At 40.7% G+C, this 12,720-nt stretch overlaps 1 protein-coding gene across 1 annotated transcript; it reads left to right on the plus strand.

Annotated features, from left to right (window-relative positions):
- Positions 1-5,782: 5,782 nt before the first annotated feature.
- LOC105698220 (probable ATP-dependent RNA helicase DDX46) lies at positions 5,783-12,651 on the plus strand. The gene is made up of 8 exons (XM_012422274.1): positions 5,783-5,942; positions 6,398-6,610; positions 6,710-6,854; positions 7,026-7,337; positions 7,427-7,754; positions 8,053-9,175; positions 9,363-9,894; positions 10,267-12,651. Exons 1-8 carry the CDS (start codon positions 5,923-5,925, stop codon positions 10,687-10,689), a joined length of 3,096 nt encoding a protein of 1,031 aa, XP_012277697.1. The 5' UTR covers positions 5,783-5,922; the 3' UTR covers positions 10,690-12,651.
- The last annotated feature ends 69 nt before the right edge of the window (positions 12,652-12,720 follow it).

Raw genomic sequence — 12,720 nt, forward strand, 5'->3', positions numbered from 1 at the left:
AATGTTTACGCGTTTATACTTTAAACGCGTTTTTCTTAAAGCTGCATTTTAAAAATCGGTGGGCACTCCAGCTCCGCCAAATTACAATCAATCGTCTCGAGTCCTTTTTATATTATTCCCGATAAGTTTATCTAGCGAAATACGTATGGCTTTTTCAATGTATTGATATTCGCGTTTTTTATGCAGCATTAATTAACGAAATTTAGGGCAAAATACGTATCTCTTTCCTTTCAAATCGATGCCATTTTGTGGAAAATGCATATTCTTGAAAAGGGCTACGTATTTCGCTGGCCTTTGGGCTACAGAGACTAATTCTTTTTCGTTCATTGATCTAGCATAAATCTGGACTGAGTCATCGATTTTCGGAGCGCACCGGTAAATTGGCTTTCAAGCCGCCATTTTTGTAAATAAAAAAAAATACAAAAAGACATTTTATTGTTTAATAGTAGTATAATACCTCACTGTACTTTAATTTGGATAAAAACGTTTTAATTCTTGGAAAAAAATTCTTGAAAAACCGTAATTTTTGGGTGGGTCAAAGTGGTGTAACCCCTTAAGGTGATATGAAAAAATAAGAAATTGATATCGCTCTCCTTTTTTATCGGAAACCCTTCCCTCGATAGTGCTACATATACGATATACCATCTCCACATACGAACACACCGATAATACGATCCCAACACTCGAAGAAGTAAAGTTCAACTCTTAAGGTGATATGAAAAAATAAGAAAATGATATCGCGCTCCTTTTCTACCGGAAATCCCTTCCTTGATAGCGCCACATATACGATATACCATCTCCACATACGGATATTCCCATAAAACGATCCCAACACTCGAAGAAGTATAGTTCAACTTTTAAGGTGATATAAAATAATAAGAAAATGATATCGCGCTCCCACTGTGCGGCGACGCGCTTTGCCGCCATCTTGTTTTTCTTTGCCTCTCCACCCGGAAGTATAAAACCTAACAATTAGGCTTCCGACCTTTCAACAATAAACGTCCGAATTACCCCTCTACCCAATCTAACCATAATCCCGAGATACAAATTTCATTATTAACGTTTTGCCCAGTTTCTTTGTCATTTTCATGTCCCATTGCCAAGCGCAATAAAATAGCAATAAATGTACAATAAATTTTGCAAGAAATTCTATTGAATTGTGCTAAACTGGTAATGCCAGCTTTATGGACATTTTATTTTCGCCACTATGGGGCCAAAGAATTCCGCGCCTCGCGAAAACAAGATGGCGGCGAAAGCGCCATCTTGTTTTCGCGAGGCGCCCGGAAATTATCGAAATTGTCAGCCCGACTGGTCGGCTTCGTTATTCCGGTAGAAATGCCAACTCCTCGATAAGAGGCTTAATGTCCCAAGTGGTTCGGTATATCGGCGATATTGGAAGTATCGGAGATCTCTCTTAGCGCGTTAATGGTGCACTTGCGAAGCGCTTCATTGGCATTGCGATGTGTTTTTAAAATTATTGCGAAATTCATGCGAGGTCGCCGGGGAGTCCATTAGGAAGGATTATAAATGACTGCTTAAGTGTTTAAGTGGGTTCGCCGATGAAATTAGTTTCCAACCTGGATTTTTAATCTTCCTTTTAGAGGTTAATGCCCGGAATTGGCCGAAAATCTGGGGCAGGTTTGTCGGTATTTGAAAGGCTTATTGCTTGATTACAAAGTATAGTCAGCTGATAGAGTTATACGATTAAACAATTTAAGTTTAACCGATCAAAGGAACAAAACTGAGTTTATCAACAATAGTGCAAGAGTAACGCTCCGATTGTAAACCCAGATTCCGCACTTTTGTATTTCTATACGCTTTTCATTAACCCCTTGAACACGGAGCCATATCGACATAAGGGCGAAATTCGTCTGACCGTGCAGGCAATATTGGACCAAACGTCCGGCGCCTTTAGGCGCTCTTAGTGGCCAAAGGGTTAAATTCCAAATTCATGTATTTCTTTTAATGAAATTATTTTTCACGTCTCTTCGTTAGAATGATGTTCAGCCGAAAACATGGCGACGGTATTAAACAATCCAAGTTTAACCGATCAAAGGAACAAAACTGAGTTTATCTACAATAGTGCAAGAGTAACGCTCCGATTGTAAACCCAAATTCCGCACTTTTGCATTTCTGTACGCTTTTCATGAAATTCCACGGACCGTCATTAAGCATGTCGGTAACGCATAAGTGGCCCACACTGACGTAAGTCGTAATTAACATTAACACACGCGGTGCATTTGTAATTTCCCTTTGCGGAGGAGTCCAAGTATGCGCTCTACAGTACCGACTTGTTATTAAGATGCAAGTGAAAGGTCAGGTGTTGGCTTTTCTAAGAGAGACCGGCTTGTCGGAAATTTTCAATACATATCGAAAAGTATTTTCTCAGCCGGAGTTCCTTTAAGGTGAAGTGAAACCCCCTTCAAATCAGTCGATTCGAATACAACACATTTTTTTAAGGGTATTAGACCAAACTGTCCGAAACTTTGACACATCACTCCAAATCATCTAAGAATTGTCCTGACAAATTCATAATTTGGATTTTTTAACAAATTCGCGAATTCATCGAAGCAAATATATTCCCTTCGTTAAATATAATCCATCATGAAGTGATTGCAATGATAACAAACCGTATTCGGTAATTATTTTACCCGTTGAAAATTTGTAACATGTACAATTAAAAACGAAGAAAATTGTTAACCCAACTGTTTGTTTATCCACATAAGTCCCGCGAAGTGGAAAAACGCTCTTACCGAATGCTTAACCATTGTCTCTTTATCAGCGTGCAATTGTCACGGTAAATCACTTTAAAAGTACTTTTAAGGGTCCGAACAGTGCAACACAAAGGCGTTATTTAAATTCCGATTCTAATCGTTGATTTATAGCACTTGATTTAAATCAACGCAACCCTTACTGCGATATGTATAATTCACATTTGCAACTAGACATTCCGAATTGCCGGTTTTTAACCGCAAGAAGGATTTGTCCAGGGATGTAGCGGTGAAATTGTAAATTGAGCAATAAATAAGCAATAAATTTTTCCTACATTTTGCACCACATATTTTTCTTTTTAATTTCACGCAAAATGTCAGATGGCTATGCCAGCTTAATGTTAAAGCTGGCATAGCCATTGATTTTTTGAAGCTGGAGCAATAAAATTCAAATTTGTGTAATAAATAAAAAATAAAAAAGCAATAAATGTTGGTGCATGATTTATGCGGTTACGCTGCTAGCTTTAGGGACGTTCAATTACAGTACTTAGTACCGAATTAATTTAACCGAGACTAAAACACTGACTTTATATGCAAATTGGCTTCTCTTAATGATAAAGCACGAAATGAACTTCAAATCTAAACCGTTGTGACAACAATTAAAATTAATAAAGGCCGATCATAATGCAAATCTGTATCTACATCGAAAGGTGGAGAATTTCTTGCCTCTCTCGGTACTTTGCAGGAATGCAAAATGATTGAGAATAATGTTTAATTTTAATCACTTGATCGTTCAATCGTGGTTAAGATTTGCAACATTTCTTGCACTTATCAACGACAGATCTAAATGTCTGCTGGATTATCTGAATAACTTGCAATTTGGTTTATTAATTAATGTCACGTTAACTCTGGACTGTAAGAAACATTGCGAATGAATTGAACTTTACTGCAAGTTACGCAGTTGCAATTTTGATAATTTACAGTCGCAGGATCAGAGTCACTCATGTCACAAATTACCTGTATTTACTGTCTTATGTGTGACAGTTCTATATCTAGAGACCATTATCAAAGATGGAAAATACCAGGAAGCAGAGATTTAATTCTCTCGGAGATTGTAGGAATGTATAACAATGCATCGGGTGGACATATTATAATATTAGGGGTACCCATAAGTAATCGATTACTTTGAAAGAGGTGTTTTCGACGAGTACGAGTACCCCTAATATACTAGGTTGATGCGAAAGTAATGGCGTTTTGTTTATGTATAGTTAACGATAATATCAGGGGTACCCATAAGTAATGAATTATTTTGAAAGAGGTGTTTCCGATGTAAAAAAAATTGATTACTTACGAGTACCCCTAATATACTAGGTTGATGCGCAAGTTAATGGCGTTTTTTTATGTACAGTTAATAATTCTTTAAAACCTTCAGACGCACAGAGTGGAACTCAAACCGTTAACACAACGCTCATTCGTAAAATGAAAATTTCCAAGTTTTACAACCCTCCACACGTCAAACGTTATTATCAAAATATCCTACTTTTCTAAACGCCTCGACAGGGTGGAACTCAAACTCTGTCGACGTAACGCTCTCCTGTAAAATGAAGATTTCCAAGTTTTACGACCCTTTCCAGATCGAATGGTATTATCCTAATATCCTACTTTTCTAAACGCCTCGGTATGCGAACTAAGACCAGCTTCGACAACCTCTGCATTCTCCACCCAGCTGATAACGCACCCATGTACATCGTAATTGTAAGCTAGATAAACATATACGAGACAAAGTGTTAAACCGGAATCCCGTTAGCGCGAGTAATGAAAAATTCGAGTTTCATAAGACTCGCCGTGCCAAAGAGCAATATTATACCCGGGGAAAGACGGAGAATGCGCGTAGGCCGATCAAAGGCCGTCGGATGCTGGAGGAAACTCACCACGACCGAGGTGCGTCAAAAGAGCCAGCGAAAGAGCGAGAACATTCGGCTCCATTAGGCGTCCGCGGCGGACTCGCCGCGCCCGTTCGGACTCGCAGCAGACTCGTCGAAGCAGGCGACCCAGGTCGGCGGTGAGCCGGGCATTCGGGTTCACTGGAAGCGCGGGACCGCCATCGGGCACTCGCGTTTCCCTCCAGCGGTCACGTCACTGTCGGCCGTCGGGCCGCGCGATGTACCGAGTCCTCTTGCCCTGGCCGAGGGCGCCATTTCTCCCTAGGTCCGACACGAGGAGCTGCGCGCTCGCTTCTGGCCCGTTCGACTCGAACCCCGCTCGACGCGTTCCTTCACGGCTGACATGCAGCGACGCGCGTCCGCATTGTCTCCTCCACGACCGTCTGACAACTCGCCGCCATCTTGCGAACAAAGAGTTTTAGATAGAGCGGAATGTATTTTCGAGTATAGTCATCAGCGCTCCCTGGTGGGAGGGATATACACTAAATACACGTACTACTTCGCATGCCTCATCCGGCGGGGAATTTGAATGGGTGAAAAGGAACGCAGTATAAAATACACATGAAAGACAGTGACGCGCGCCGCGTTGTCTCCATGGAACTTATAGCTCTAAGAATATATTCTTACGTCCATGGTCGCCACGACTGGGCACGACGTGACGCCTTTCAAAGTGTATCGTGTTTTTTTATTAATTGCATAGAACATTCTTCTCAATTAAAACAACATTTTTCTCGAATCTTAGTAATATATTGGATTGAACAGTGGTTCAGATTTCTTAATAGAGTTCCTCGTGGAAAAGACACTCGCATTAATGCCGAAAGTTTTATTATAAAAGAAGCTTGCCAACGGCATACGGCAAAATTGAAAAAAAATATTAATAAATAATTTTAAATCTGAAAGCCTCGAAGAGGAACTAAACTGGTTAATCTTCGCTGCGTTTTCGTAATGAAAATTCTAATGTTATATCATTTAAATGAGACGAGATGAAATGATATTGTCAAACTGTAAGGATATAATTGTCGGTAAGTTGTAACATAAGCTTCGCGTGAATTCTGCATAGAGGGCAGCACGAAATTCCGACTAGTCAAATTGATTCCTGAGATTGCTCTTGAATAATCTCCTAATTCGTCAAGAAGTTTATCGTGGGCTTTGTAGCGTCAATTATGGCAACGCAGATATATGAATTTTATTTTTAACTATCTTGTAGAAACAATATGTGATCGTAATTGTACGTAATTGCGAGTACAGAAGAAATAGGGAAAGGAGCCATGGTTCGGAACAGTGAGAAGTGAGTACACATCCTTCGTTCCATTTTGAGGTTATCGTACGAACGCTTGTGTATGTCTACGTTTTTCGTATATTTCATCCTATTATGAAAATATTTTATTACGCACTAGTGAAAGTGTACTTGCATGATTGTTTTTTATAATTTTTCACAACTATGTGAAAGTATTGTATCAGTATAACTGATATAACATATGGATGAAATTAGTGCAACGTTAGGTTTTATACAATTTTTATTTTTCCAGGATTATGTATTGTATCAATACTTATGTTTGTATTTCTAATTGTAAATATCTAGAGAAAGCTTGTGATAAATTTACATAAGAAATTTATATGAAAAGAATGTGCATAAAAGTTATTCTGATAAATATCAGTGTTATTGTTTAAGTATTAATTTCAATAGTAAAGGAACGTTGAATGAAAAGAAAATTGATTACTAATGTAAATTATTTTCATCAGAGAGAGGCATTACAGGAGACGGTCTAGATCAAGATCAAGATCACGTTCTGGTTCAACAGAAAAGAAACGCCGGCGGTCGAGAAGCAGAGAGAGGGAGCGTGATAGAGAAAAGCCCCGTCATCGAGAAAGACGGAGTCGGTCCAGAGAAAGAGAAAGAGAGAGGAGCGATAGGAGGGAGAGATCCGAGAGAGACAGGGATCGTGACAGAAAAAGGTATGAAATTATTTTAAAACTGATGTTTAGCTTTGTAAAAATAAATGAAACCAGAAGGTATTAATGAATGAACATTTTGTGTTCTCGGTTTACTATTAGCGATGGCAAAGAAAAGCGTATTAGCGGATCTAAATCCTCTCGTTCTGGCAAAGAGCGCTCTAATCGATCGCGCTCACGAGATCGTAAGGACAAGGAGAAGGGAGAAACAGAAGATTTACCATTTGACCATACAAAATTAGACAAGGTAATTTATAATTTTATTGAGATTATGGTTAGCTAATAGTGTTAATAATTATCATCATCTAAAGAACATTTCCATCTTGTCTGCTTATCTTTGAGAAAAAGAAAACCATGTTACGCAATCATGTCAATAGCAGTTGAAATTTTACCTTGAAGTATTACATACGAATTGTAGGAAGAAGAGCAGAAGAGACTCGAGCTTGAAATGCAGAAGAGGAGAGAACGGATTGAAAGATGGCGGGCGGAGAGAAAAAAGAAGGAGATGGAAGCAACTAAAAAGGATGGCAAAACTTCAATCTTAGCAAATCTTCAACTGCCTATGAAAAAATGGTCTCTGGAAGACGACAGTGATGAAGAGACTCCAGTTGTACAGAATAGTAATAAGGAGGAGAAGGAAGAAGACGTAGTAAAAGAAGAAATCAAGGAAATTAAGGAGGATATTAAGGAAGAGGAAGAAGTAGATCCTCTCGATGCTTTTATGGCTGAAGTGAGTTAACTATTCCTTTAAGAGGAAATAATTATTTCATTGTGGTAAACGGTTTCCATTAGTCTGTAATTTACTTTTCAATCGATCAGGTTCAAGAGGAAGTTCGTAAGGTGAATAAGCTGGATAACAAATGTCCAAAAACCACTAATAATGGAACAACCGCTACAGGTCCTCAAAGCGGAGGAGTAGTCATAGTCACGGGAGTGGCCAAAAAGAAGGACCAGAAACAAAAGGGAGAACTCATTGAACAGAATCAAGATGGGTTGGAATATTCAAGCGAGGAAGAAGGAGAAAATTTGCACGAGACTGCAGCTGGTATTGCCAACAAGCAAAAGAGAGAACTAGCTAAAGTGGATCATGCCTCAACGGAGTACCAACCTTTTAGGAAGTCTTTCTACGTCGAGGTTCCAGAAATAGGTATTTTAAGAAAAATTGTATAAAAAACATACAATAATAATATTAATAATAATAGAGGAATCGATTTCATAGAAACTGGCATCTGAGTGATCAATTGTTTACGAAACTTTACTCCGGACTGGGTATATCAAATTGTTTTTAATTTGGAGCCTCCGAATTCACATGGTAGAATTTCAAAATTTTTGGTGGAAAATTTTATAAATGAGACCTCTCAGATGCAACTTTCTTATTACCTTGAAACAATGTTAATCAACCATTTTTTTTAAGAACCTGTCAAATTGTCAAATTTTCTTTTCAGCAAGGATGACGCAAGAAGAGGTAGACGCTTACAAAGAAGAATTAGAAGGTATTCGAGTTAAAGGGAAGGGCTGCCCGAAGCCCATCAAATCGTGGGCTCAGTGTGGGGTCACCAAGAAAGAATTGGAAGTCTTGAAGAAACTTGGTTACGAGAAACCAACACCTATTCAATGTCAAGCAATCCCTGCAATCATGTCAGGCCGTGATCTTATAGGAATTGCTAAAACGGGAAGTGGAAAAACTCTTGCTTTCCTGCTTCCAATGTTCCGGCACATCTTAGATCAACCTCCACTGGCTGATGGAGATGGGCCGATAGCTTTAATCATGACTCCGACAAGAGAGCTCTGCATGCAGATCGGAAGAGACTCGAAGAAATTCACGAAATCTTTGGGTCTGTCCCATGTATGTGTGTACGGTGGTACTGGGATATCGGAGCAAATAGCAGAATTAAAAAGAGGTGCGGAGATCATAGTCTGCACTCCGGGTAGAATGATCGACATGTTGGCAGCCAACAGTGGAAGAGTGACTAATCTCCGGAGAGTGACCTACGTCGTCTTGGATGAAGCCGACAGGATGTTCGACATGGGCTTCGAACCCCAAGTTATGAGAATTATGGAGAATGTTAGGCCCGATAGGCAGACCGTGCTGTTCAGTGCTACGTTCCCTCGACAGATGGAAGCTTTGGCCCGTAGGATTTTAACCAGACCCGTGGAAGTACAAGTTGGTGGGCGCTCCGTAGTCTGCAAAGATGTCGAGCAACATGTTGTGGTTCTCGAAGAGGACCAAAAGTTTTATAAGCTTCTCGAGATCCTTGGTCACTACCAAGATAAAGGGTCTGCTATCATTTTTGTGGATAAGCAGGAAAATGCTGATACTCTTTTGAAGGACTTGATGAAGGCCTCGTACTCTTGTATGTCACTTCATGGTGGCATCGACCAGTGCGACAGGGATTCTACCATGTTGGACTTCAAGGCTGGGAGGACAAAACTTCTTGTGGCTACTTCAGTGGCTGCGAGAGGTCTTGACGTGAAACAGTTAGTGTTAGTCGTTAATTATGACTGTCCGAACCACTACGAGGACTATGTGCACAGATGTGGTAGGACTGGTCGAGCTGGAAACAAAGGGTATGTTCTTTGGTTTTAATATAAAGGTGATGTAAAGACGGGCTTGAACTATCAGTTGCTTGCATGATCTTTTTTAAAAGATGCAGGAACCGATTCGTCGAGATTTTAACACATAATTATAGAGGTGTTAAGACCGAACCGTTCACCTTGAAAAACATTGTTCAAAGTCATAATTTTCTTTTTTAAGGTACGCATACACCTTTATTACATCGGAACAGGAACGTTATGCCGGAGATATATTACGAGCCCATGAATTAGCTCAGGTTCCAGTTCCAGAGCCTTTAAGACAACTTTGGGAGACCTACAAGGCTCGGCAGGCTGAGCAGGGAAAGAAAGTGCATACAGGTGGAGGCTTCAGTGGTAAAGGTTTCAAGTTTGACGAGTCAGAGGCAGCTCTGGCAAACGAGAAGAAGAAATTCCAGAAGGCAGCTCTCGGACTACAGGACTCCGATGACGAAGACATTGAAAATGACATCGATCAACAGATCGAAAGCATGCTTGCACCAAAGAGGACCGTTCGAGAGATTTCCAGACCTACAGCAGCCAGTGTCAGTGTTCCTGGCCAGCCTGTACCAAGTGCCACGGATAAGTTAGAACTTGCCAGAAGACTTGCTTCGAAGATTAACATTGCCAAAAACTTGGGAGCCGAAGCGAAGGGTGCCACCCAACAAGCTGCGGAGGCCATTCTTAAGGGCGCTGGTCCAACAAATCTTATTACGGTATTACATTTTGTTACTCTATCCGTTCCTTTAATTAACTATTATAGTAACCATAACGACAAACACTAAATTTACAGGACCCATCAATTCGAAGGGTCCGAAGGACTCACGAGCAAAATTTCAGAAACTATTGCTATTTGTTTTCTTTTCTTTTCTATTGACTTTATTTATTGGAATGATATGAACATATATCTAAACTACATTTATAAGTCGTTTTCGTGGAATAATTATAAAGAAATCCAAGTAAAACTCCAGAAATCCTCTGGATTCATGCTTTCCGAGGCCCTAATTGACTGCAGAGGAACCCTCTGCGCCATCTGTGATTTTCGTGAGATCTCATTTTGTTTATCGACATTCTCTGCTCCATTGCAGGCCAAGACCGTAGCTGAGCAACTTGCTGCGAAGCTAAACACTAAGCTTAATTATCAACCGAGAGAGGAAGACCTCGTTGAAGGAGACGTCGAAGCAGGGGAGCAGACTTTCCGGAAGTACGAAGAGGAGCTTGAGATCAATGATTTCCCTCAACAAGCCAGGTGGCGAGTCACCAGCAAGGAGGCTTTAGCACAGATATCTGAGTACTCCGAAGCTGGCCTAACTGTTCGAGGGACATACATCGCTCCTGGGAAAGCTCCTCCGGAGGGCGAGAGGAAGCTTTACTTGGCCATAGAGTCTACAAGCGAGCTGGCAGTAAGCAAAGCGAAGGCTGAAGTGTCTCGACTCATCAAGGAGGAGCTGATCAAACTCCAATCCTCCGGTGCACATACAGGCTCTCGAGGCAGATACAAAGTTCTGTAAATCTCGCCCTCTCCTTGGAAAAAGGATTCAGAAGTCCCGTAGAAGCCCGGATCCTATGTTAGCGCTTGATGCTCTAAAAATCGGCTAAAAAACCAGAAGTGGGGCTAACAGAGAGATCGCATATGTTGCCCAACGATATCTCACACACGGGAGGAAGAGAGACGCATGTAGAAAGGCGAGTACTGTGTGCAAGATAAAGAAAGAATGCAATTCGCTATATACCGCCATAAGGTTAAGAGAGACGGAGAGATGATTACAGCGCCGCCATCCGTTGGCTAACGTACTATTCGTCGAGCATCGAACGTCCGTAGTTTTTTGGGCTTCTATGGAGACTTCTGAATTCTCTGCCTTGGACCAGATGCCGTTTCGAAGTTGCAGGGGAAACCATGGACTCGGTTATCGAATCTCCTCGGGATTACCTCTCCGAAGAGTGCAAGTAGTAGCTGAGAATATTCTGTAAACTTCGTCGTAACTGCAAACCGGATATACTTTGCAGGATTTCAGGGAAAAGGGGCTCTCCTAGTTTCTTACGTGGTTTTTCTATCAGTATGGAATCGGTTCTCACGTTAGATGTCACCTTATTGCCTTTGATAAACACTTGTATCGCCCTAAACCTGATGCGCTAATGTAAAAAGCAATGCAATAGAGTCTAAGTTTCTTATTTAATGGATTGTAAATACTTTCAGCAAAATCGACCTTTGTAAATGTAAGTTGTGAGGGGGAATGGATTCAACCACGAAGTAGTATAAGATCTAATGCCATGTATTGAAATCGTCCCCACTTTAGGGGTCCAAGATGTTCAGATTTTTTTCCGATCTAGTGCCGAGAGCGCCTCGATGAGATTTTGCAATTAAAAGTTATTGTCTGCTAGCGTGGCTGATAGTCTTTATCGCGTTAAAATCGTCAGTCTGTATATCATACGCGGATTATCGTTTCACTTTGCATATCAATGCATTTTAGGCAACTTACATCGATAGGAAATGTTTCGGTCATATAGTTCCCTCATTTTCCGCAAGTAGCGCTCGCACCGTTAGATCAGAAAACCTCTGAAATTATGGGTACCGATTCTGCGGCTTCTTTCCGTGGAACCGAGCATAGGCGTTGTCTCCTACTACTTCATGGATTCATCCAATTCCAATGTTTTGTTCATAACAATTGAGCATCGGCCCTTTTCGTATAATACATGCAGAGATGAGCGGGGAGATGTTTCACGGTATTGTCGAAAGGGAGGAACGGCTCCCTAGCGTCGTGGAACTGCTTTCAAAGGGGCGAAATGTTCTCCATCGGTAAAGAATAAACCCGTCTGCAGATTTCAAATACAGCACAGGGTCGATAGAATGACGTTATCGCCTTTTCGTTTTTAGTATCAGGGTCAACGTAGGTTGGGAAAGAAGATTACGAACACGAAATAAAGTTGTTATGCGTGGATGATTGAGATTACGGCGCGGCACCCACGTATACCCTGTTTTACCGATCAGGAAGATTTCGCCCCTTTGAAAGTAGTTCCAATTTTTACAGAGGTGTAAAGGGCGTAGAGGGCGCCAGGGGGCCGTGCCTCCCTTTCAAACAACGGCGTGAAACATCTCCCCGCTCATCACACATGAAATGCCAAGTCGAGAAGGAAAATATACAAGTTTATAATACAATTCATAAACTTTGTATGTCTTGAAGAGTCTGAGCCAGACTGGCCCCTTTTCCCCTGTGCCTTTGACTCACCATCCGTACAACTGTCTGGCGAAGGAACATTAAAAATTAGACAATTTATTATACATATGACCTACGATACAAAGAGTTAATATTTAACAATGATAACAAAGGTATCTCTAAGAGTACGAGAGCGATCGAGTATTTCTATTGGTATTTGGCGTTACGCTATTCGAATGGTAACTCTTAACATTTAAGAAAAAAAAAGAAGAAAAAAGAAAACATGAAAACAGGACCGTATTTACAATTTATAATTTACATCCAGCGAGTTTACTTATGCATTTCCTTTCCTATCCACTTATATACAAATGCACTCTTCCTGGCAGT

This window comes from Orussus abietinus, unplaced genomic scaffold (assembly GCF_000612105.2).
Source record: "Orussus abietinus isolate OABI.00-Male unplaced genomic scaffold, Oabi_2.0 scaffold702, whole genome shotgun sequence".
NCBI classification, from domain to species: Eukaryota; Metazoa; Arthropoda; class Insecta; order Hymenoptera; family Orussidae; genus Orussus; species Orussus abietinus.